This window comes from Polypterus senegalus, chromosome 3 (genome assembly GCF_016835505.1).
Source record: "Polypterus senegalus isolate Bchr_013 chromosome 3, ASM1683550v1, whole genome shotgun sequence".
Classification (NCBI taxonomy): Eukaryota; Metazoa; Chordata; class Cladistia; order Polypteriformes; family Polypteridae; genus Polypterus; species Polypterus senegalus.
Window position 1 is genome coordinate 103,699,927 of NC_053156.1, and position 24,316 is coordinate 103,724,242.

General features: G+C 37.7%; 1 protein-coding gene across 4 annotated transcripts in view; it reads left to right on the forward strand.

Annotated features, from left to right (window-relative positions):
* Nucleotides 1-24,316, forward strand: part of acp1 (acid phosphatase 1) — a 76,206-nt gene that overhangs the window by 41,551 nt on the left and 10,339 nt on the right. For all 4 annotated transcript variants that reach the window (XM_039747714.1, XM_039747713.1, XM_039747716.1 and 1 more), the window contains exon 4: nucleotides 11,864-11,925. In XM_039747714.1, the coding sequence (XP_039603648.1) occupies nucleotides 11,864-11,925 (62 nt within the window). The remainder of the gene's footprint in view (nucleotides 1-11,863; nucleotides 11,926-24,316) is intronic.

Below are 24,316 nucleotides of genomic sequence, written 5' to 3' on the forward strand. Positions count from 1 at the left end.
TTAGTGAACATCTGTGGACAATCGGCCCTGGCTGTGATGATAATCTATCACTGGGGTGCGCCATTGAACCCTCTATTTACTTCACCTGCAAGTCTCCAGGAGGTTTGGTGTAAAGCCCACGGCGATATGGGGAGAATGTGACCGTTTCATGTGAACCTGAAGTTATTTACTTCCAGCCAGTTTCTTTATTTACACAGCTTGTGAAAAGCAGTTACTTATTCAACGTTAAAAGCCAGTGAAAATATTTTGCAGCATAAAAAGATGCACTAAAATGGGCCTCTGTATTTGAAAAAAAAGAAATGTTTTCCACATTTTATACCTGATCGGGTACATGGTAGTTACATCAAATTGGACCAGCTTAATTTCCAAAGTTTTGCGACAAGACAGGTGTCTTTGTTAAATGGCAGTTCAGTTTTGCCCAGCTCAATGACAAACTTGGCACTCGGTCATATCTAATGAGTAAGATGTACTCTGATGTTTAATGGGCACAGTAAAGTGTTAGGTGATGTTGGGCAGCCATCCTTTTCACAGCTTTGTGACAAGACAGATGCCTTATTTCTGAGTTGGGTACATGGGTCAAATTGACAGGCAAAATGGGAACTTTCCATATCTAGTGAATGGAATTAGATGTTTAATGGGCACTGCAGAGAGCTAGATGGCATTGGGCTACGCTAGTTTTGAGAAAAGAAAGAGGTCTTTGTTAAGTTGCAGTTGACTTTTGCACAAACCAGTGCAACTACCTGTCTCAGATTGGCTGGCAAATTTGTCACATTCCCATTTTTAATGACTAGAAATAACTTTGCTTAACAGGCACTGAAAGGGTTGTGCAGCATTTTGCCATACTTATTTTCAAAGCTTTGTGACAAGATTCCTTTTTTATGTTGCAGTTGAGATCGGCCTGGCCCAAAGTGAGTTCATGGGTTGAACTGGCTGGCAAACTTGCCATATCCTATGAATAGGTTTCACTGTGATGCTCAATTGCTATTGTAAAGGGATAAATGGCACTGGACCACCCTAATTTTAATAACTTTGTGACAAGATGGATGCCGTTTTCAAATTTCAGTTGAGTTTTTCTTATCTCAACACTGTTACATGGGTCATACTGACTGGCAAAGTTTGCACACTGTAATCTGAAGAATGATATTTATGGGATATTTAATTGGCACAGACAAAAGAAAAGAGCTTTATGCCTCAGGGATAGGCTCCAGCTTCCCTGTGCCTCTGCCTCTGCTCAAGATAAAGTAGGTTTAGAAATTGAATTGAGGCATGGATAAATGCACAAATAAATAAAATGAAAATTAAATAAATGTATTGTGAAATGTGACACAAAATAAATAGTAACAACATGAAATGAAAGTATAAATAATTAAATGGGTCACGAAATATGCCTTTTGTTCCTTTTTACTTCATGTCAGTCAGTCATTTTCAAACCCACTTAGTCCTCAACAGGGTCGCGTGGGTCTGCAGGAGCCTATCCCAGCCAGCACAGGGTGCCAGTCCATTGCAGGGCAATCATACATATATACATACACATACACACACAATTTACTGTAACACCCCCAAAGCACCTAACCTGCCTATCTTTGCACTGTGAAAGGAAACCCCCCCACAGACACAACTCCCATATTTAATGTTATGTATTTATTGTCATATTTCACAGTTCTTTGTTTTATTTTGCTTATTTATTTTTGTCCTAAATATTCCTCCATTGAAAGGGCGTTACATTCTCCGCACTCAGTCGTTAATCTAACTCAGTGCTTCCATGGCAAAATTGCGAGCGCTTTTAATTAAAAAATAAATAAATAAAAACTTTTGAAAGCAGTGCCTTCAGAAATTTATATTGTGCAAAGCCCCTGATATTTACGTCTGGTTTTGTACGCACATATATATCCTCCAAGGGGGATGGAGGTCATAATTCTGTGCCTCCCACCCAAACCCCAAATCTGTGACCAAGAATGCTGAAATCTGAAGGTTGGGAGCCTTCCACAACATCTCTCTTTCCTATACACGTATAACAAACATCTACACACCCGGCTAAGATGTTATGTAAAGTTTTATATCCACCACCATTAATTTCATGCTCTCACTTTTTATTGTTAATTGCATGTTGTTGTTTGATTAATTTCATTGTATGGGTTTTATTTTGTTTTTTTGCATTTTGCCTTTTGGAGCAACTGAAAGGAGGCTAAGTATGGAGTATGATCGCTGTCAACAATAACTAGCATTTTACCATTGTAGCACCTGGGTAGTAACAAAAATCAATGTTTTTTCCTCGATAGCGAATGTCTTGTGCGTCCAATGATGCATTTTTGACAGTTTGTCCTTGACTGAGAATTATACACATAATTTTCAGATGCAAGCGTAACTTTCAGAAACGTATACGTACTTGACATGTGTAAAATGTAAATTTGACTTAAATTATCATGAGTTATTTTTGACAGCGATCTTACTCCATATATTTCTGCCCAGATGTTCTCTTTGTGTTGGTGGCATTATATAAAGTTTCTATATGCTGTAGTTTTGCCAGCAAGACTTTTTTTTTTCTTTCTTTCAAAATTTACATTTACTTGTTTGACACTTTTATCCAAAGCAACTTACAGCAATGGTAAACATACTCAAGCAACATTTATGCTGGGGCCTGTTTGTTCAGCAAGTTGTAAAAGGACAGATAACAAAAGTTGATTGCCACAAGTGAAAAGAGAGAATAGCTAATAATTTATGATCATAGATTATAATCACCTAGCCATCCCGCGGCGTACCATACGCCGCATAATCAGGCCGGTTTTTAAATGATTTTTAAGCACAGGGAGAAAATTAACATTTGAAAAATCGGTAATGTAATAAATCAGCAAGAAAAGCAACATTGTAACAATGCACGGAACGAACCAACACACAATCGTCCGTGACTGAAAACTGGCGGATCCCCATCGCGCCTTCTCCTCCCAGATGGAGGAATGCGAGTGCACTGCGCTCAGTCGCGGAGTGTGGAATGGCAGGAGAGGAGAAGGACGTCCGCTCGGCTCCCTCTGTCATGCTAGTCTGCTGATTCCTCGTTCAGTACGCACTGCCCACTCATGTGCCCACCTCCAACTCGTCACTTGAGTTGTTGTCGTCTTTACACAGTCAAGATGCACCTGTGACTCACGTAGACTTTTCATTGCTCTGTGCGGTTTTGGCTGCTTTTCTATATATAATCCACCAAGACACCCGACCACGGTAGTAGTGAGGTGTGCACAAAGGGTAGTGACGCAACCAGTGGGAGCGTATGAGGCGCACTTAGTGGGAATTCCACGGTTTGCAGCCCGAATGGGGTTCAACGGCTTACCCCTCTCTCGCCGGTAGACACACGCTCAATCTCATGCATAATTATTTATTGAATGCTAAACACTTCTGGAAAGACATGGTTGTCTAAAACGGGTTGGTGTGAGAATACAACAGTAAGTGAATGAAAAGATGGAACTCTGGAGAGAGCAAAATATAACACAATAGTGAAGCCGCGGCATAACAAACGCCGCATAATTATTTATTGATGGTTGAACACTTCTGGAAAGACACAGTTGTCTAAAAAGGGAGGGTTTGATGATACAACAGAAAGTGAATGAAAAGATGGAACTCTGGAGAGAGCAACATATAATTGTCCATGAGTGAAGAAGACGCATGTTTGTTGCGGATGCAAATTGCTGTATGTAGGGTGTAAAACAGTTTGCTATGGTGCATGCGGTCGTGCGTAGTAACCGAAAACTCATTTTTTAAAGATTGCTTACTTCATTGTGTTTTAACCTCAGTTGTAAAGGATTGTTTTAAGGATCCCATGGGATACCCCTCGCAAACCGTTTTACACACTGCATATGGTGACTCACCTTCGTGAGAAACATGCCTCTATGAACAGTCAAGGCTGCTCGGAGGTACATGAGGCCTCTACGACAGACGAATATAAATGACGCCGTTCTTTCTGTGTCTTTCTCGCATCAGAGTTGGTGGGCGTGGCTCTGAGAGTTGTCATCGTATCCAGTGGTCTTGGAGTTGGTGGGTGTGGCTCCTCCCTGCGTGCGCCATAGGTGTCTTACTTGTCGGCGGCTTAGTGTATCCACGCCCCTTCCAGCGTGCTTTCCATGGGTGTCTTGCCTTAGTGAATTATATATATATAGGTAGACATACATTAAACTTCAGCAACAAGTTAACCAGCAATATCAAAGATCATATTTCATAGGTTCTTTATCTCAATTAGACAGATATTCACAGAACAGAAAGGTCTTCAGTTGCTTCTTAAATACATTGAAGGAGTCCGCAGCACAGACGAAGGTGGATAGCCTATTCCACCAACTGGGAGCTATACAGGAAAAGAGTCTGTATTGAGACACTGTTCACTGGTGGACCTGAGTGGGTGAGAAGGAGCATAGCATCTCACCAGTGTCTTTATACACAGGTGCTGACCCACTGACTACTCTGTAGGCAAGCATTGCGGATCTGAACTTAAAGCGTGTTGCTACAAGGAGCCAAAGTTGTGACCTGAAGAGAAGAGTGACATGTGCCCATTTTGACTGGTTAAATACAAGACAGGTCAATGCATTCTTGGTCATCTGCAGTTGCAGTAGTCCAGATGCAACAAGACCAGAGCCTGGACCAGAGTTTGTGCTGCATACTCTGCCAGATAAGGTCTGATCTTGCGGATGTTGTACAGGGTGAATCTGCATGAACAAAAAACAGTAGAAATGTCAGAAAAAGATAGCTGCTCATCAGTCACCACTGAAAGGTTGCGTTCAGACTTGGCAGGCATTAGCATCAGTGACCCAAGCTCTACAGAGATGGGGAGTTGAACAGACTGGCTGGCCAGGATCACAAGAAGCTTGTTTTTTGCAAGGTTGAGCTGTAGATGGTCCTTCATCCAGGTTGAGATATCAGTAAGACATACACATTCTTTACCTGGTACCATATTGTCCTCCAGAGGGAACAGCTGATACAGCTGTGTATCATAAGCATAGCATTGATAAGGGAACCCTTGGGATTGGATGATGGAGCCCAGCAAGGTGGTATACAATGGAGCAATAGAGGACCCAGCACTGATCCTTGGCGTCCACCTGTGCATGTCTGGTATGCCTTTAATATCTTTCTTCGCCGGGACCCACTATACGATCTGCCTGAGATGTAGGGCTCAAATCATCTGAGAGCATTTCCAGTGATGCGAGTGTCAGGGATGGTGGCAAGAAAGGTTGATTGTGTCAGAGGTAGAAAAGAGATCTAGTAGGGTGGTATCTCTAGCAAGTCGTTGTACAAAAAGTAGTCGTTGGTGACCTCCTATACAGAGGATTATCCTTGAAATGCATATAACAGACTGACCTTTACATTTATATTGATTGAAAAAAATACTACGATATTACAATATACTTTGAGCAAGGAAAGGGCTTTTTTTCCCTTTTAAATAAAATATACAGAAAACCACAAACCAGTCCAGTACTTCAATGTCAAAAATGTATTATTACTACAGTTATGGTGTTTATGTCTCTGTCTTCTCTGACAGAGTGACGGGCACTGAGCAGGCTCCTGTCAATCATGGAGAATCCACTGCATCCACTAAACAGTATCTTCTCCAGACAGAGGAGCAGCATCAGCGACAGACTGCTGTCACTGCCCTGCTCCACTGACAGACTGAGGAGATTGTTCCTCCCCCACACTATGCGCCTCTTCAATTCCACCCTGGGGGATAAACGTTAGCATTATACAAAGTTATCGTCTGTTTTACCTGCATTTTTATCACTCTTTCATTTAATTTTTTTTTTTTTTAAATCGGTATGTTCCTGCTGGAGTATGGGAATTTCCCCTTGGGAATAATAAAATATCTCTCAATCTATCTTATACGTGAGTGAAAAAGCTTAGGGGCTTGAAGAAAAGTGAAGGAGCGCTAGTATTTCTAACTATTTGCTGTTCTTTATGAATAAATCAGACTTGTCATGGTAGCTATAATTACCTGGGATTTTTTGTTAATAAAATGTAATTCAGCGGAAAGATAATATCTATGTTGAAGTGTGATCTGCACTTCGCTCGCCTACCCCTTCACTGCCCCCCACCTACGGTACATGCTGTAGATTGGGGCTGAACGCCGCTCCTCTAAAACATTTGATCAGCTGCTACTGCTGCTGCCATGTCGTGTGATCTGAACTTTGCTCGCATACCAATTTCCCCCCGCCAGCACCACGCGCTGTTGTGAAGACTGTTGCTGAATGCACACCAAGGTGATGCTTTCCTCTAAACCCCTCTTAAATGGTGATACATTGAGAAACAAGCAACAGTTGTGTTTTTTTTACCTACTCTTTGCTTGATCAGCTATTAGTTTGGAGCTGCATTCGTTCCATGTGATCAGTGTTTTCGGTGGCTCTTCAAATGTTTAAAAGCCTATACAGCTGATTTCACTGAGTAATATTTTCTGTTTGGTTGTGCTAATGACATCTTTTCGTACTCATTTTTTGAAACTTTCAAATATTCCTACTTCCATTATCTCTAACCTGCCCTGCATGTGTATCATGGGACTTGCTTACAAAAGTATCTCTCTGTCTCTCTTCCAAAGATCACATCTTGTTGCTGGAAAAAAGTCTCGTCCCAAGATTTTTTTTTTAATAATAGAGAGATGTACAGTAGCTTAAAGTGCTTCTTAAGGTGAAATAAAAAGGAAGTTAATATATAAAACACAAGATTAGGCAATTATATTATAGACTAACAAGCTGCCAATAATGCTTTTTTGACAAACTCCTGCATCCTTGGTAAGATGAATTTTGTGACGTGGGTATGACTTGGAATTTTGTACTTGGGTTTCAACACATTCAAGAGGTGCGGAAGATTCCACATTATCAACAACTGACTGGCTGGTCTCAAGAGCAATATACTGGGCAAGAGCTTCTGTTATTTTTACTGCCAGAGGGTTATTGCTTTACAATGTTTCTTTCCATTCTAGAGTCTGCTTCAACATTGGTTGATGCAGCATGCAACCTGAGGCAGTTTCACCGTTCTCATTCTCATGTTTTTAATTTTGAGATGTTTAATTATGTTACTTATATGTATTAACTTATTTTCATACCTGCTCTTGATAATTTAGCAGAGCACAGTTTATAGTCCACTAAAGACTTTGGTTTGGATTTTATGTTCTGATTTTTTTTTTCCTCCCTTCTCCTTAACATTCACACAATCCTGTTTGTTAATAGTATCGGGTATAGGCATTTGCATTTGTAGGAGTACGAGTAGAAGTATATGAGCACTGCTTTGGAACAAAACCCGATACCAGTGTTGATATTGTTGCATCCCTACTAAAAACATATTCTTCTTGTTAATTCCTTAGTTTTTAGCCTGTCTATTTTGTCTGCAAAAAGGGTGTGTGTGCGTTGTACAACGTAACTAGTAATACCAGGCTTTACTGTTTTGGAGGATACAGTGATCCCTCGCTATATCGCGCTTTGACTCGCGGATTTTAAATATAAGCATATCTAAATATATATCACGGATTTTTCGCTGGTTCACGGATTTCTGCAGACAATGGGTCTTTCAATTTATGTTACATGCTTCCTCAGTTTGTTTGCCCAGTTGATTTCATACAAGGGACGCTATTGGCGGATGGCTGAGAAGCTCCACAATCAGAGCACTTATTACATATTAAATAAAACTCCTCAATGATATACGATATGCTTCCCGCGCACTGCTTCACACACTTAAAAGCTCGAACAGCCCATATTGATTTTTCATTGTTTGCTTTTCTCTGTCTCTCACTCTCTGAGAAATACAGGCAGATACTATATACTATATACCATCAGGTAGGCGTATGATCGGCCCCATTATCTGCTCCTGACGGAGGGGGTGTGATGCAGAGGGGCTGTTTGCTTAGAAGATACGGACGCGCCTGTAAAAAAAATGCTGAAAGGCTACCTTCACATTGATCCCTTCATTGCGCCGCTTTATCGCAGCGCTTGCATACTTAATCAAAAATCAATAGGGCTGTTGCGCTTTTGTTTACTTTTCTCTACGTTTAAACTTTCTGAATGTTTGTTTGATCTAAATTATGTACAAGACAAACAACTTTTTAATTAGCATAAAATTAACAGAAAAAATTATCAGAAAATTTTACTATAGAAAATGTCCACATCTAGTAGACACATCTAGTAGGTATTTAAATAAAATCATAAGCCATTTGGATATCTATCTATCTGTCTATTTGTTTGCTACTGATGCAAAAATTTTCACAAAATTTTGCATGTCGTCGAAATGGGCACTACAGTTTTCATCAGGCAGTATGAGTGTACTGAGGCAAGGACATTGTAATCAACACACACAGAGTTCCGTACTGGCCCAAGCAGAATGTCATCAACCACAGGTTTATAACACATTTCTTTTTCTAAAATTAATTGTATTGCAGTGTAACAGCTTTAGTCTAATATGGCTTCTTGTTTCATTGTGGGTTGTGCTTCACCATGTTGAATTTCCAAAAGACTGTTTTTACCCTGTTTATTTATACCCAGTCAATGCCAAATACTTCCACTACTATTCTATAACTACATGATTTCAGCAATAAAGAGAACGTTTCTCAAAACTATATTTACTTATTCATCCCCTTACTCTTGTAAAAAGTATACTGGGACATGTACAAAGCTGATGAATTATTTTAGTTCGAGTCACTGAGATGTGTGCCTAATTTTCTTTAACCAAATGTTTATTTAAATGACTGATGTAGTCAGTTTTACATTGACTATAACTTTTTCAGACCTATAATTATCAAGAGTTTTTTCTACAAATATTTACTTCCTAATTTAATAAGTAGTGTCTTTGTAGGTAGGTGAATAGTACTAAATTTATCTTGACATTCTCAATGATCTCAGTGATGTAAATAGTGCATAGTAATCTCAGTAGTTCTCAGTAATTGCATGCATGTGCATGCCCCATTCTTTTATTCTGTAGTGCTTTTCAAGTACCAAGAATCTGCAGTTATATGCCAGTTTAAGTTCATGTAAATAAGTTAGGTATAATGAACTCTGATAATAATTATATATTTAATTCTGTGACAAGTCCAAACATTTTCACAAATAAATGTTAAAGGAAGTTTTTTTTTTTTGTTTGTTTGTTTGTTTGTTTTTGAACATCCCTTTTGCTCTCAAAGTAATTACTGTATGACTTTTATTCTAAATAAATAAAATTTCTGTTAAACAATGCATGCCAAATGTTAAACCTGTTTTTTGTTGAATGGTTGCACATCTTACAACCCCAACAAATATTCAATGCAATACAGTGCCTTGTATGAACACTGCAAAAGCAGAAAAACACTGGTGAATGTTAAGGAATAAATACTTGAAAGATACATTTAATGTCCTGTGCTTGATGTGCAAGAAGGGCTTGCATGTTTAAAGACGATCCATTCACACAAAACATGCAGCATTTTAATTTCCTTGTCCGGCTTCATAATATTCTACACCCAGTGTTCTATCCCATACAATAAAACCCTTTTCTCACGCAGTCCTATGCACATTGTCTTGATGAGTATAATTTTTAGTAAGTTTTTATTTATACTTTTTTTTAAGGTCGTCGCAGAAGGCAAGCCATTGTGGTTTCTGCTCCTCTAATATATGGTATTTTCTTTCATACGTTTAAGATACCCTACATAGATATAGTTATCGGTGCATAAAGGCGAAACTGACAAAAAAGACACTTGCTTTGTTTGAGTAATGGTAGTGTGATCACATTCTAAAGTATGACAAAGTATTAAAGCCTATTATGTGCCAACAGTATTTGGTTACTTAGTTACATTTTTCATTATTTACAAAAAAGTAACTATGTTGAGTCCTAAGCGCATATAGGAACCTTCATGAAGCTGACCAGAAACACACCCAAATTTACAGTATTAACACTAGCGCTGTGCCACCAGATCATATCTATAGCAAATATGTGGACTAAAACTAAACTGACGCATTATTTATAGTTTTCTTTTACTGGGTTGCAGAACAGAGAACACACTTTTCTGCTTGACTGTGCAATTGTGCCTAAAGGACCTGTGTGCCTTGTTTGCTTATTGTCCTACAAGTCAAGTACATTCAGTACTACTGCTATTATCACTGCTTTCCTGTGACCCTAAACTGGGCAAGTTAAATTTATCCCTGAGCTTATGTAGGATTTAATGTGTATAGGATTTAATTACATCCTCACTAGTTGTCACCTGAAAGCCAGAGCGTATGTATGTACTGTGTTACAATTCTTCTGCAAAATAACACTACATTTTCTTTTCTTTCATATAAAATATTTATTGCATTAGATTACTCATTACTTTAAAAAAATTAATGGTTTCCTGAACTGAACTCCAATTTTTCTTATTCTGCTAATCTGCGGATTAGTTGATGCACGGATTGGCTTATCCATGAGTATCTATGGTACTTTTTAGTGTCATAAAAAAACTATACACAGTATACTTGATGATTATCCTGAAAGGTACACCTCATTGTGTTAACTTAAATAATTTAGCCTGAGCACTGTTAAGTAGTCTGTATTTAATGCTCAACTGGCCATTTTGCAGCCAGTAAAGTAGTATATTTTATTATGTGACACATTAATGCTTGCACAAACCCCTGAAGGTTAGACAGGGTTAAGCATTGCTACATAAAGACATGCAGAGTGGAGCATATGCTTTGTATGTGTCTACGTATATACTGTATGTGCATACATCATATACTTTAGGTGTTTCAAATGTTTGCTTGTGTTTTTTTTTTTTTTTTGGTTGTTTTTTTGTCAAAATTCATAATAACTAGAAATTTGCAAACAATTGACTGGTGTCTGCAGCTTAAAATAAATCAAACATTAATAGATAACAAGTACAGTAAGTCTGATGTCATTACCTCAGGATTACAGATTACCTCACTGGCAGACCTCCGTTTGTACACCAATACTCCTCCAAGATTGATTGAACTGATGCTTTAAATTCTGGCCTGCATAGTTGTAAGGTAACAATGCTCCTGGGATGGAATTGCAGCATAAAGGTCCAAGCTAGAAAATAAGTCTTCATAAATTTAATATATGTAGTATAAAAAGTCTCTCTTTGCAATATACTTTCGTTTAGATTTTCACTACAGTTCATTAATTACATACTGTATCAGCAAAACAGTGCTACATTTCTTCAAGTTAAATGCCCTGTCTAATACTTACATGTAGGGGACAAAGAAGGAGAAAGATTAAATATCAAGTAATTATTCATAGAAAATGAATAGTGGTTCAGTGTTTCTAATTAGCCTGGATCCAGTCTGGATATGATTCCTGTCTTGTACATGATACTGCAGGAATAGGTACATAATCCTTTTTTTGGATTAAACATGTTTGTAAAGTTAATGCATAAGTCTGGTTAAAATAGTATACTGCCTACAGATATTGAATGTGTTTTTTACATCTTTATAAAATTCTAGCATCAGTTGTCTTATTTAATGTATCTGTATTATGTTAGGTGGGCAGTTTTATATCTTTTCTTCCTTTACCTCCCACACATTTTCAGAAATGTATGTAAGTCATTCTTTTAAGCATCCTGTGGACCAGGTGTCATTTTTCATATGTAATTGTAAATAATATGAATATTTTTTTCCACCCTTTTGCTTGAACTTACAGATAAATTGAAATATGTCTAAATAGAGATACAAGAAAATGAAGAGAGAACATTTTAAGACTAACTTCTACTGTATATTGTCTTTAGATGTACTTTTTTAGGTTTTCTGTTTTTCAGTTAGTATGTATGCCATTTTGGTTTTATGCATTATGTTTACTATATTTTTGTGTGCTGTATACAGTGTACTACTGATTGATTTTTTTTTCTTTAGTGTGTGTGTCATATGATTGTAAAAATGTCTTTTTTATGCAGATAACAAAGGATGACTTTGTGAAGTTTGATTATATTCTTTGTATGGATGAAAGCAATTTGAGGTAAGGTTTTTTTTTTTGTGTGTTTTGTTCTCCTTTTTCATGGATCATTGTGTGATGGTACTAGTACAGAAGCATAGTCTGTAATGTATGATGACTTTGTGTATACAGTGGGTATAGAAAAGAATCACCCCCTTTGAAGTATTCCTATTGCTTTACAGCCTTAAATGAAAACACACACACAAATATTTCTTCCCAGCTTTACTTAATACAACCTGTAACATCCAAATGAAAGATATCACAGCTACAGTTCAGAAAAATTATAGAAAAATCAAAAATAAGACCACCTTTTGCTTTAGTGACAGCCTCAAGTCTGTTGGGATACTTCTCTATCAGCTTTGCACATCTAGATTGAGCAAATATTTGCCCACTCTTCTTTACAGAACTATTCAGGTTCGGTCAAATTGATGGTGAGCATTGGTGGACTGCTATCCTAAAATCGTTCCACAGATTTTCAGTGGGATTTAGGTCTGGGCTCTGACTGGGCCAAATAGGGACATTCACTTTTTTCTCCTTTAGCCACTGTGTGGTCAATTTTAATGTGTGCTTCGGGTTGTTGTCGTTATGAAAGGTGAACATTATGCCCATCTTCAACTTTCTGGCAGTGGGTAGCAGGTTTTCCTCAAGAATTTGATGGTGTTTTGCCCCATCTATTTTTCCTTCTACCCTAACGAGAGACCCAGGCCATGCTGCAGAGAAACACCCCCACAACAGGATGCTGCCACCTCGTATGGTGTGTTGTGGATGGTGAGCTGCATTGGATTTACGGCAGGTGTACCATTTGGTATTGAGGCCAAATAGTTAGATTCTGGTCTCATCTGACCATAAGACCTTTTTTCCTCTTGGCATCGGAATCTTAAAGGTGCATTCTGGCAAAGCTCAAACAAGCCTTAATGTGGCCTTTCTTGAGAAGTGCCTTTTCCTTGCAACCCTCCCGAACATGCCACAATTGTGGAGCACTTGTGTCACATGTACACAATGACCATAACATCCTGTAACTCCTTCAAAGTGGCCATTGGCCTCTTAGTAGCCTCTCTTACCAGTTTCCTCCTTGCTCTTCCATCCATTTTGGAGAGATGGCCGGATCTAGGGAGGGTCCTAGTAGTACCAAATACTTTCCACTCCTTTATTATAGACTTTACTGTGCTCCCTGGATTTGATAAAGCCTTTGAGATTTTTTTTTATCCATCTCCTGCCGTATGTCTGTCCACAACTCTATCCCTGAGATCTTTCGAAAGTGGCTTGCCACCCATAGTCAGTTGTTTGCTGTCAGTTGCACTACCAAGCAAGGGAATGCTCCAGGAACAGCTGTTTTTATGCTTCACTAATCACACTGATTACAGCTGATCACAGGTGAAAGCCAGTAACCATTTTCTGCAGTGGAAACAGTGGTTACTTACACTTGATTGAGATTACAAAAATTGTTTAGGAGGGGGGTCCTTTTAATCCTTTATTAATCTCAGCATTTCTTGTTTTTTATTTTTTTTAATTCTTCTGAACTGTAGCTGTGATATCTTTCACTTGGATGTTATAGATTGCAATGAGTAAGTAAAGCTGGAAAAAATATTGGTTTGTGTGTTTTCATTTAAGGCTGTAAAGCAAAATAAATTGGGAATATTTTGAAGGGGGTAATTCTTTTCTCTACCCACTGTGTGTAGCATATAATAAACACCACTGTCGCAGCACAAAAGTGCCTGAAATAATAACTAAAAAGTGTTTGTCTGGACTCAAATTTATGATCTCAACTTGGTGGCAAATGGTAATTTAAAGCCAAATCAACCAGCTTTCTTTGTTGATGCAGGTTGTGATATGGAAATGGAATAACTATACACCTGTTATAAACTAGGTCTCAGTATTAGGCTGAAATAGATAGATACTTTATTAATCCCAAAGGGAAATTCACATAATCCAGCAGCAGCATACTGATAAAGAACAATTTTAAATTAAAGAGTTATAAAAATGCATGTAAAAGCAGACAATAACTTTGAATAATGTTAGCGTTTACCCCGCCGGGTGGAATTGAAGAGTCGCATAGTGTGGGGGAGGAACGATCTCCTCAGTCTGTCAGTGGAGCATAACAGTGACAGCAGTCCTACAATAGAGCCTGCCTTCCTAACAAGTTTGTCCAGGTGTGAGGCGTCCTTCTTTATACTGCTTCCCTAGGACACCACCACGTTGAAGAGGGCACTCGCCACAACCGTCTGGTAGAACATCTGCAGCATCTTATTGTAGATGTTGAAGGATGCCAACCTTCTAAGAAAGTATAGTCGGCTCTGAACTTTCTTACACAGAGCATCAGTATTGGCAGTCCAGTCCAATTTGTCATCCAGCTGCACTTCCAGGTATTTATAGGTCTGTACCCTCTGCACACAGTCTCCTCTGATAATCACGGGGTGTTGGTGGTTTGGTGCTGGTGTTCAGGTGTAAGTGGTTTGACTCGCACCATTTAACAAAGTCTTTGATTAGCTTCCTATACTCCTCCTCCTGCCCACTCCTGATGCAGCCCACAATAGCAGTGTCGTCCGCGAACTTTTGCACGTGGCAGGACTCCGAATTGTATTGGAAGTCTGATGTATATAGGCTAAACAGGACCGGAGAAAGTACAGTCCCCTGCGGCGCTCCTGTGTTGCTGACCACAATGTCAGACGTATGTGAACTGCAGAGGGTCGAGGGCATGGCAGACCTGTGGTCTCAGGTGGTAAGGCAGCAGCCACTCCATGGTCTTCATCATATGTGATGTCAGAGCAACAGACCGGAAGTCATTCAGCTCACTAGGACATGATAACTTTGGGACTGGGGTGATACAAGATGCTTTCCAAAGCCTTGGGACTCTCCCCTGTTCCAGGCTCAGGGTGAAGATGCGCTGTAGAGGACTCCCCAGTTCCTGCGCACAGGCCTTCAGTAGTCATGGCGATACTCCATCTGGACCCGCTGCTTTGCTAGCACGAAGTCTCGTCAGCTCTCTGCTCACCTGCGCTGCTGTAATTGTGGGTGGGTATGTCTCTCCTATGCTGGTATCAGCAGAAGGATGGCTGGAGGATGCAGTACTCCGAGGTGAGAGTGGGTTAGGGTGGTCAAAACTGTTAAAGAAGTTGCTCATTTGGTTTGCTCTCTCCACGTCTCTCTCAATGGTGGCACCCCGCTTCGAGCTGCAGCTAGTGATGATCTTCATCCCATCCCACACTTCCTTCCTTCCTGTGCCCTCCTACCAAGACGTGAGTGTGGCTATAATTTATTTAAAATAATGCCAATCAGCCACCAACCTCACTTTACTACAAGTACTGCAAAAAATGAACAGTGAAGTGGTTAAACAAAAGTTAAGTCAAGGTCGAGTAACATGTTCTTAACAACCACAGTGTAACTCGTGACTCCGTGCCAGCCACTGTGGCTGTCTGTGATCATAAGTTTTACTTTGCTAGAAGCAAAAGTTTAAACATTAGCAAAACTCCATTGTTAAATCCCTCACATCCTCAAAAGAGGAGGGCTGGACACTGTGTATTGTTCACAGTATTATTTCTTTTGACCTCTTCTTTACAGTTCTTAATTCTCTCCTCTTTTAAACTTCACTCCTTCATTAAAAGTTCTATCCTTGGTTGTCTACATTTCAGACAGCTACATCTTCTTTACCATACCCACGAAAAGGTCACTACATTTACAGTGTAAAACCCAAACACAATACCTACATTTGCCTATTTTCAGCTTCACAGTACCAGCATTTCTCACAAAGTACCCCACTGTACTCATATACATTCCCATCTTTGAAGAGCGACCCCCACCCCCACTCCTGAATTCAAAGTTCACATTATTCTTATGAATTACCTGTTCCCTGTAAAATTGTTTTTTGTAGTGACCATCAACAAAAGCCAGTCTTTCGGTAGGACAACTACTAATCAACAGAAATGTTTTATTTCTGTGTAATTGTATATAGCGTGTTCAAGAGTATGGCGCTACAGTCAACTACAAAGAAAAGTAACTGGCTAGTCACATAATAGTTCTCATATCTCCAACTAACTGACGGCACCATAATCAAGTCCCATTGTCTTAGAAATTTTCCCAGGTGAGTCTGGGTAACATAGCTAGAATCCAAATATCTTAGATTATGCACATTGCACTCAGACCTAGAAGCTCAAAACGGCTTTGGTTTTCATTCTAATCACTTAACCAATTACTTGTATTATTACAACAAGCCATATTTTTCCTCAATTTTCCAGCATTTTTTACCCGCATTTTAAGATTCATAACCTTTGTTTCCTTCTTCCTCATACAGTAGGTAAATAATAAGGAGGTGCAAAGTAAACAGATGACCAAGGCTATTATAGAATTTTGCCTTTTTATATTAGTTTTTATTTATATATTTTTTCTGAACTTACTTGGAAATTCAGTTTAGTTTTAGTTTTCCTTCATCGTGTATTTTTAGTTTTAGTTTAGTTTTTATTTCACAAAGACATTTCTATTTTATTTTTATATCTGTTTTAGTTTTAATAATTATGGCATGAAGCTCCTATGGAGTTTAGATTTGTGTCACAATCAGACAGAACTGTACACTTGACAGATTTGGATACGAGTTTAATGTTAGTGGAAGCTTACTACACTACATGGTTTACTATCTGGTTTTGTTTTTGTCTGATAAAACAAGTATAATCAAAACTAGATACTGAATATGAACAATTTTATATAATTTTATAATGTTTAAAATATTTTCTCATGAAATCACGGGGGCTTAGGAAGGACAGGGTTCTTGGACTTGAAGCAGTGTGCAGATCCCACCTAGCTGTATTGAGGGAAACACAGAAAAACAAGCATGTAGTGTTAAGGTTAGGGTCAATATCAGGCAAATTTGAGTTGTGAATATGAAATCAATAAGATAAATTAATAAATATAGAATAAATACAAAAAAACCATTAGTATGTTTAGTTTTTCATCACTTGGCAGACTCTCTTTGCCTACCTACCTTTGTTTGTATCACTTCATTGTTAAACAATTTTTTTAAAGCAAATATGATTGGTCAGCAACAATACGCTGATCTTGTATTTTTATATTATGTACATTAAGGAAGTATCAACAGCAAATCAAATTAATAATATATTGAACAATTATTATAAAAGTAAAGTTGAATAAATCGAACTCTGCAGCTGCATGAATTAAAAAAAAAATCGAATATGTGTTAAGGTAAAGTACCACTTCCAGGCGATGGATTTGGCCCAAACGGTAATAGAGATCTACAATTGTGGTGTAACAACCACATGCCAAATTTCATCCATCTATCTAGTTGCGTTTTTGAGTTATCATGTTTAGACACATACACACGCACGCACACAATTCCAAAAAACTGTATTTTTGGACTCTGGGAAGTCTATAATATCAAGATTCATCAAAATATCAAGGTCAATTTTTTTCATGATTACTATACTTTCTCTATACTTTGTATATGAGAAAGTAAAAACTATTTCTCCTGTACGAAGTGGCAGGTGAATTGCTGTCAACAAAAAGTAGTCACCTGAGAAATAAACTGAAACGTTACTCAATCGTGATTTTTCTGTCCATATGGTCAACTTTTTGTTGACCAGCACATTTTGATTTCAGCCGTTTGAATTACATCTTGATATACAACAAGCGCAAAGAAAGGCGGCATGTAAATTGCTTCTGTCACCGCAAATGCTGTGTGAACTCCCAGCCACCATTCACTGGATGAATATGTGCGTGCGGCTCGTGGTGGATGACTTTCTGTTTTAGAATTAAAACTTACAAGGATTAAAGACTACTGGCAAGAATATTCATTCTAAAACAAAAACTTTAATAGTTTAGTTTTAGTTTTTTATTTCGGTTTTGTTAATTATTTTATTTCAGTTTATGAAAATGTTTTTTAATAATAGTTTCAGTTTTGATTTTAGTTTTCATTAACTATAATAAGCTTGCAGATGACCAAAAAAAATTGTGTCTCGTATTCCATTTCTGGCACGACGCATTTTCATTCTAGCCGTGTTTTTAATTAGAAGCTGACTCTTGTTGTTAGTAAAGCATATTATTTAATTATGTGATGTGTTACAATACCATAAATTTCCCAAAAATATTTTTCTGAGAGCACAATCAAAATATTATGCAGACCAGAGCGTGTTTTTTTTTTATTTGATGTACACATAACAGTAAATAGGATTAAATTAGCTGGTTATCAGATGGTATGTTTTAGCATCTTATTGTTTGATGCAGATTATGGAGAAAAATAAAAAGTTTCTGAATAAGTTCTTTTGCCTTGGATTAAAAGTTTGTTCAGTTAGCAGCAGTAATTAGTTACTAATCTTAAAAGTGACTAGAATAAAAAACTGGAAGCTACTCTCGAATCTGAGTTTTTCTGTCTTGGATTATCATCCCTGAATATACCAGATACTTCTCTGTAGTATCGATCTGGTGTATAATACGTCTACCTTAGAATAGAAACAGAGCCTGCTGAGTCTCTGTAATGTATTTAGGCCATATGTGTATACTCCTGTTTGGCCATACGTTTCTTTGGTATTTTCATTTCATTTACATGCCTTATGTAAATTGTATTTGCCCTGAACACAAACCAAGTGGTATTGAATAAAAAAATGAGAAAGGCATCATATTTCTATAAGATTATGGACAATTTTTAACAGTACAACATCACAATATTATAGTGTTTTCACTAGATTATTGACATTAGTTGCTGACAGTGGTTCTCTCTTAAAGATATGATACCACTAAATAATAGTAGCAGTAAGTGATAAAATAATGTGAACATCTTCATTTTTACAACAAAATTAGATGAGATTTTAAATTGACTCATATTCACAAAAGGCATACACCCAAAAGAATCATATTTTCTTTTTATAATAAGCATGAGGTCCGAACTGTGGTGTTTGCTCTGTAGTAGAAGTTAAATTATTTAAAGGTGTAAGAATTTCAGTATTGAATTTGCTTTTGGACTGAGGGAGGAGTCATATTTTATTACCTGCAAGCAGTATTAGAAAAGAAATGTAACTAATTGTGTCATAAATGTTGTAAATCGCCTTGGATAAAGGCACCAGCCAAATAAGTAAAGGTAAATATCTTGAAATAACTGGCAATTAGATGGAGGGCATTTTAGGGCTGGAGATGTCACCTTACATGTATCACAGTACGTAACCAAATACAAGAGGTTTTACACTATTTACTAGTCATATATCACATTGTGTGTGTGTAGTGCAACATGAAGGTCATTTGACAGAGAATCAATGTTAGGAATGTTGGTGGGGGGTGGGGAGGGGTTTGACAAAAGAGCAAATGGGATCTACAGAGCAACAATCCCAGCACAGAAATTAAAACCTTAAAACTTAGTGCCAAGAATATTCTAGAACATTTTTCTTCATTTAGATATTGCACACATTGTAAAACTATGTATATCTAGCATAAAAAAAGAAAAAAATGTTAGATGCTGATTATGATATTCAACTCATTAGCTGTCTCCCTCTGTACCAGTCTTTCACTCCTAATGGTGTGTTTTACTGTGACTCGTTTTGTGAATCCTACAAATGCCTTTGTTCTTTTTTCAAATTTTAGACAAATAAGCTATCGTTTCTTTACCAGTGATATGACAGGAAATGAAATCTTATTTTCAGAGCCAATGTTTGCACTTTTTGTGGATTTATGGACTCTGTTAATGGACAATATATATTATTATTATCACAATGATGGCACTATCTTATTTTTTCGTGTATGCACTGCTATTTTGAGAAATGTTTTAGGGCTGCTGCAGTTAATCAGTGTAATTGACTAAAAACTTCAGTTGAATTGTATTTTCTTAATTAACTAGTTGACTCTTCCCCCTCCCCCATGTTTTGTGCCAGCATGTTACAACTCACTTTTTATTTTTTTCAGTAGGCTAATCATGGAAGCAGCTACACCACATTCAGAAGAAGGCTCTCTTTTGTCTTTCAGTATTGTTTAAGTGTATTGGGCTTTTTGTGATCATTGTTATTAGAAGAAAATTTAAGACACTTCAAAGAAAGCTTTAATGTTAGGATTCTAAACTGTTTCATTTACTTTGACTTTGGTCCATGTTTCTGGATAATGGTTTATTCCCTCCTGTGTCCTAGTATATGACCTGGATATTGCTTGTCCCGTTTGGTGCCATCTCCTGAACGACTGGCTCCTTTGATCTCCCTGACATTATAACATGTGTCTGTACGAGACAGAGTATGAGGAGCTTCGCATACTGATGAGGGCAGAAAATATGAAACTTGAAGCTACAGCGTGGCTCTGGACAGCAAGTGAGACAACTTCAAAATGTCACAAGGGAGTCTATTGAAATTGTGAACACTTCATTATAATTGAAAGGCAGTGCTGCAATAAACCATTGCAGACATGTGCTGGGCTTCTTGCTTTGACTCATTTATGTGAAAACTCCATCCATGATCAGGAACGCATCTTTACTTCAGGAAAAATAGTGCCAAGAATCTGTGATAAAATGTGTTAATTTCCGTTTCTATTTCTTGTTATAAACATACACCAGAAATGTAGGTGTTTTAGATATAACTTTTTTCACATTAGAAGCCACCCCTGTAGACCCCATTTAAAACTGTAAGTACAGGCACAGTTCTGTTTTTAATTTTTAAAAAACACCCCACTAAGTAAGACAGTAATTGGTAAAACTCCTGTGTGGATGTGAAGAAAACATTTTATGCTTGTTGTAAAAAAGTTTCCAACATATTTCGATTAATATGAAATCATCCATTTTGGCAACTTTGTTGATATTTTGTCCTGTCTGTGCACTCCTTATCTTAAAAAAGCTTGGTCAAGTCCTTAACTGATGATACTACATCCATGTGGCTTTAAATTCAATCCAGACCCTCGTCATGTGTAGCCTTTTGCTGGTGGAATGAGCTGCCCAAATTTATCCAGTAGGAAGTGTGATTAAAACACATTTGAAGGCTTTCCTGCTTTTGAAATATGTTTGCCTAATAGATAATTGTTTTTGATGCCGAGTTATTTTTTGTAGCTAAGGTAAGGCTAATTTGTATTGTGCTTCAATTGGATTGTCATGAATATTTTAATCTCCCTGCAGATCAGTATTTTAAATGTTCAGAACCACCAGAGTAAATGTTTACGCTCATTTTAATAAAAAAGGAATGTGTCAATTTTGCATACATTCTTTTGGGGCAACATATTCATTAGTGGATATAGTCATTGGTGTTAAAAAGGACAGAAAATTTCTTTGTTTCTTATTTGAAGACAAATGGCTGCTTCACCAAACATAATAAACATATGTTTTATCTTTTCTTCAGTAGACCATTACAGAAAATCTACCTTAATAGAGTATAATTCCAGGCAAAGTCTGCCAAACACATCTTGAATGTAATGGTATAGAAATAAATGGATCCGACTACACGTATTGTTTGTGGTGCATCAAGAATGACTACCTGGGTGTCAAAACACCAGTACAGTAGTCTCCCATTTTAATTGATTTTTCTGAAAGTAATGAATTGTGATTTATGATTTATCAAGCTGACAAAATGTTGGCTAATGGTAGAGCTGCAGAATATTTATGTCACTGAGTTTATTATTTGTATGGAGTATAGGTGAACGGTGGTCAGCCACTTTTCTGTATCTCTGTGAGGTCTGTTTTGTTAAAAGAGAAAGCCTTGTGTGTCAGTGAATGCTTGGCAAAATGGGGCAGATGAACACTTGACATCAATCTGGACTGTTATAATTCTCAAAGATCTAATAGTAATTGCTGAGTCTTTGTTGTGAATTAATTTAGTTGGGCTCTAAGCAAAGCCCCCTGGCATTTACCTCAGGTTACACAACTTGATAAACAATTTGATTCTTCTCCGAGATGCTTATTTTGCGTGGTCTGAACATTTTATGACCAACAAAAATGTTCTTCCATAGAAGTGAAAGTCAAATCTGTTTATAATGCTTACTCTTGAAGCACAAAATATTTTAAATTTTATACACAGAGTACTGTCCTGATAAATATGCAGCTTTTTACCAGTATGGTTATTGTCTTTGTAATAAAAAGGAGCAAATGAAGAATTTTGACCTTATATTTTTGGGTGAACATACATGGTTTTTATACGTTATGAAGTGGAAAAATGTTTGCACTTTTTAAATATTTTAATAATGGAGTAGATAACCAGGTGACCTTATGTTGCACCTAATACAGTATGTTGTCTTTGGGAGGCAGATCTCTCAGAGCCTGGATTGGATCCATATATTCAGTAAAATAGTAAATGTTTTAATTATGTATTAATCATTCTAAATATTGTGCAGTAGTAACCACTGATGGGGTTTTGGATGTTAGTATTTATTGACATATTTACTAAGATCGAAGACAAGCTCCAGGCATAAATTGCCGCTATACAAACTGAGACAAGTGTGAGTAGAGTATGTCGAACTGAAAAGCATGAAAACCTGAAAAATTATCTCAGAGGGATAAGCAAATATTGAGGAGTTTTGGGGAAAAAATGAATTCCTTACAGATCTCTATATCGAGGAATTCTCTGATTGACAAAATAGAGTATATGATATAGGTTTGGAGGTGGCAATGATATAGTTGTGTGAATATTTTAGTAAACAGTTTAATTAATAGTTTAGCAGCTATAAATTGACAGGTTAACTATTTGTTTTATATAGTATTAATGATAATTAAGAATTATAATAAAGTAACTTCTGTATAATTACAGCCCCTTTAAAAAGTATTCAGTCCCAAAATTCTTTTCACATATTATTGTCACAGATTCTGAACTTAACAGTATATTAAAAGATGTTTTCTTCCAGATCTACAAAATGGTATACATCATGCCAAATCTAAAGAAAAAAATAACAGCCTTTTCAGAATATGTAAAAACATCAAATAGTATCTATACCCTTGGTAAATATAATGCTAACTTTATTACTTTATTGTTGTTCTTTAAAAGCTTATGCAGATGTTCTCCACTTGTGTAAGAAACACATTAATCACCTGTCCTCAATTAATTTATGAAGATAAATGCCCCTTCTGTCACTGAAGTTGAAGAGTATGGTAGAGATTTTCTACAAAGAGCACCAAAATAGAGACAGAGTTGTAATCCCGAGTGAGTTGTGGAAGTCAATGACTACAGTGCATCCAGAAAGTATTCACAGCGCATCACTTTTTCCACATTTTTTTATGTTACAGCCTTATTCCAAAATGGATTAAATTCATTTTTGTCCCTCAGAATTCTACACACAACACCCCATAATGACAACGTGAAAAAAGTTTACTTGAGGTTTTTGCAAATTTATTAAAAATAAAAAAACTGAGAAATCACATGTACATAAGTATTCACAGCCTTTGCTCAATACTTTGTCGATGCACCTTTGACAGCAATTACAGCCTCAAGTCTTTTTGAATATGATGCCACAAGCTTGGCCAGTTTCGCCCATTCCTCTTTGCAGCACCTCTCATGCTCCATCAGGTTGGATGGGGAGCATCAGTGCACAGCCATTTTAAGATCTCTCCAGAGATGTTCAATCGGATTCAAGTCTGGGCTCTGGCTGGGCCATTCAAGGACATTCACAGAGTTGTCCTGAAGCCACTCCTTTGATATCTTGGCTGTGTGCTTAGGGTCGTTGTCCTGCTGAAAAATGAACCGTCGCCCCAGTCTGAGGTCAAGAGCGCTCTGGAGCAGGTTTTCATCCAGGATGTCTCTGTACATTCCTGCAGTCATCTTTCCTTTTACCCTAACTAGTCTTCCAGTTCCTGCCGCTGAAAAACATCCCTGCAGCATGATGCTGCCACCACCATGCTTCACTGTAGGGATGGTATTGGCCTGGTGATGAGCGGTGCCTGGTTTCCTCCAAACGTGATGCCTGGCATTCACACCAAAGAGTTCAATCTTTGTCTCATCAGACCAGAGAATTTTGTTTCTCATGGTCTGAGAGGCCTTCAGGTGCCTTTTGGAAAACTCCAGGCGGGCTGCCATGTGCCATATACTAAGAAGTTGCTTCCGTCTGGCCACTCTACCATACAGGCCTGATTGGTGGATTGCTGCAGAGATGGTTGTCCTTCTGGAAGGTTCTCCTCTCTCCACAGAGGACCTCTGGAGCTCTGACAGAGTGACCATCGTTTTCTTGATCACCTCCCTTCTCCCCCGATCGCTCAGTTTAGATGGCCGGCCAGCTCTAGGAAGAGTCCTGGTGGTTTCGAACTTCTTCCACTTACGGATGATGGAGGCCACTGTGCTCATTGTGACCTTCAAAGCACCAGAAATTTTTCTGTAACCTTCCCCAGATTTGTGCCTCGAGACAATCCTGTCTCGGAGGTCTACAGACAATTCCTTTGACTTCGTGTCAGAGCACAAACCAAGCATGAACTGTCAACTGTGGGACCTTATATAGACAGGTGTGTGCATTCCAAATCATGTTCAATCAACTGTAT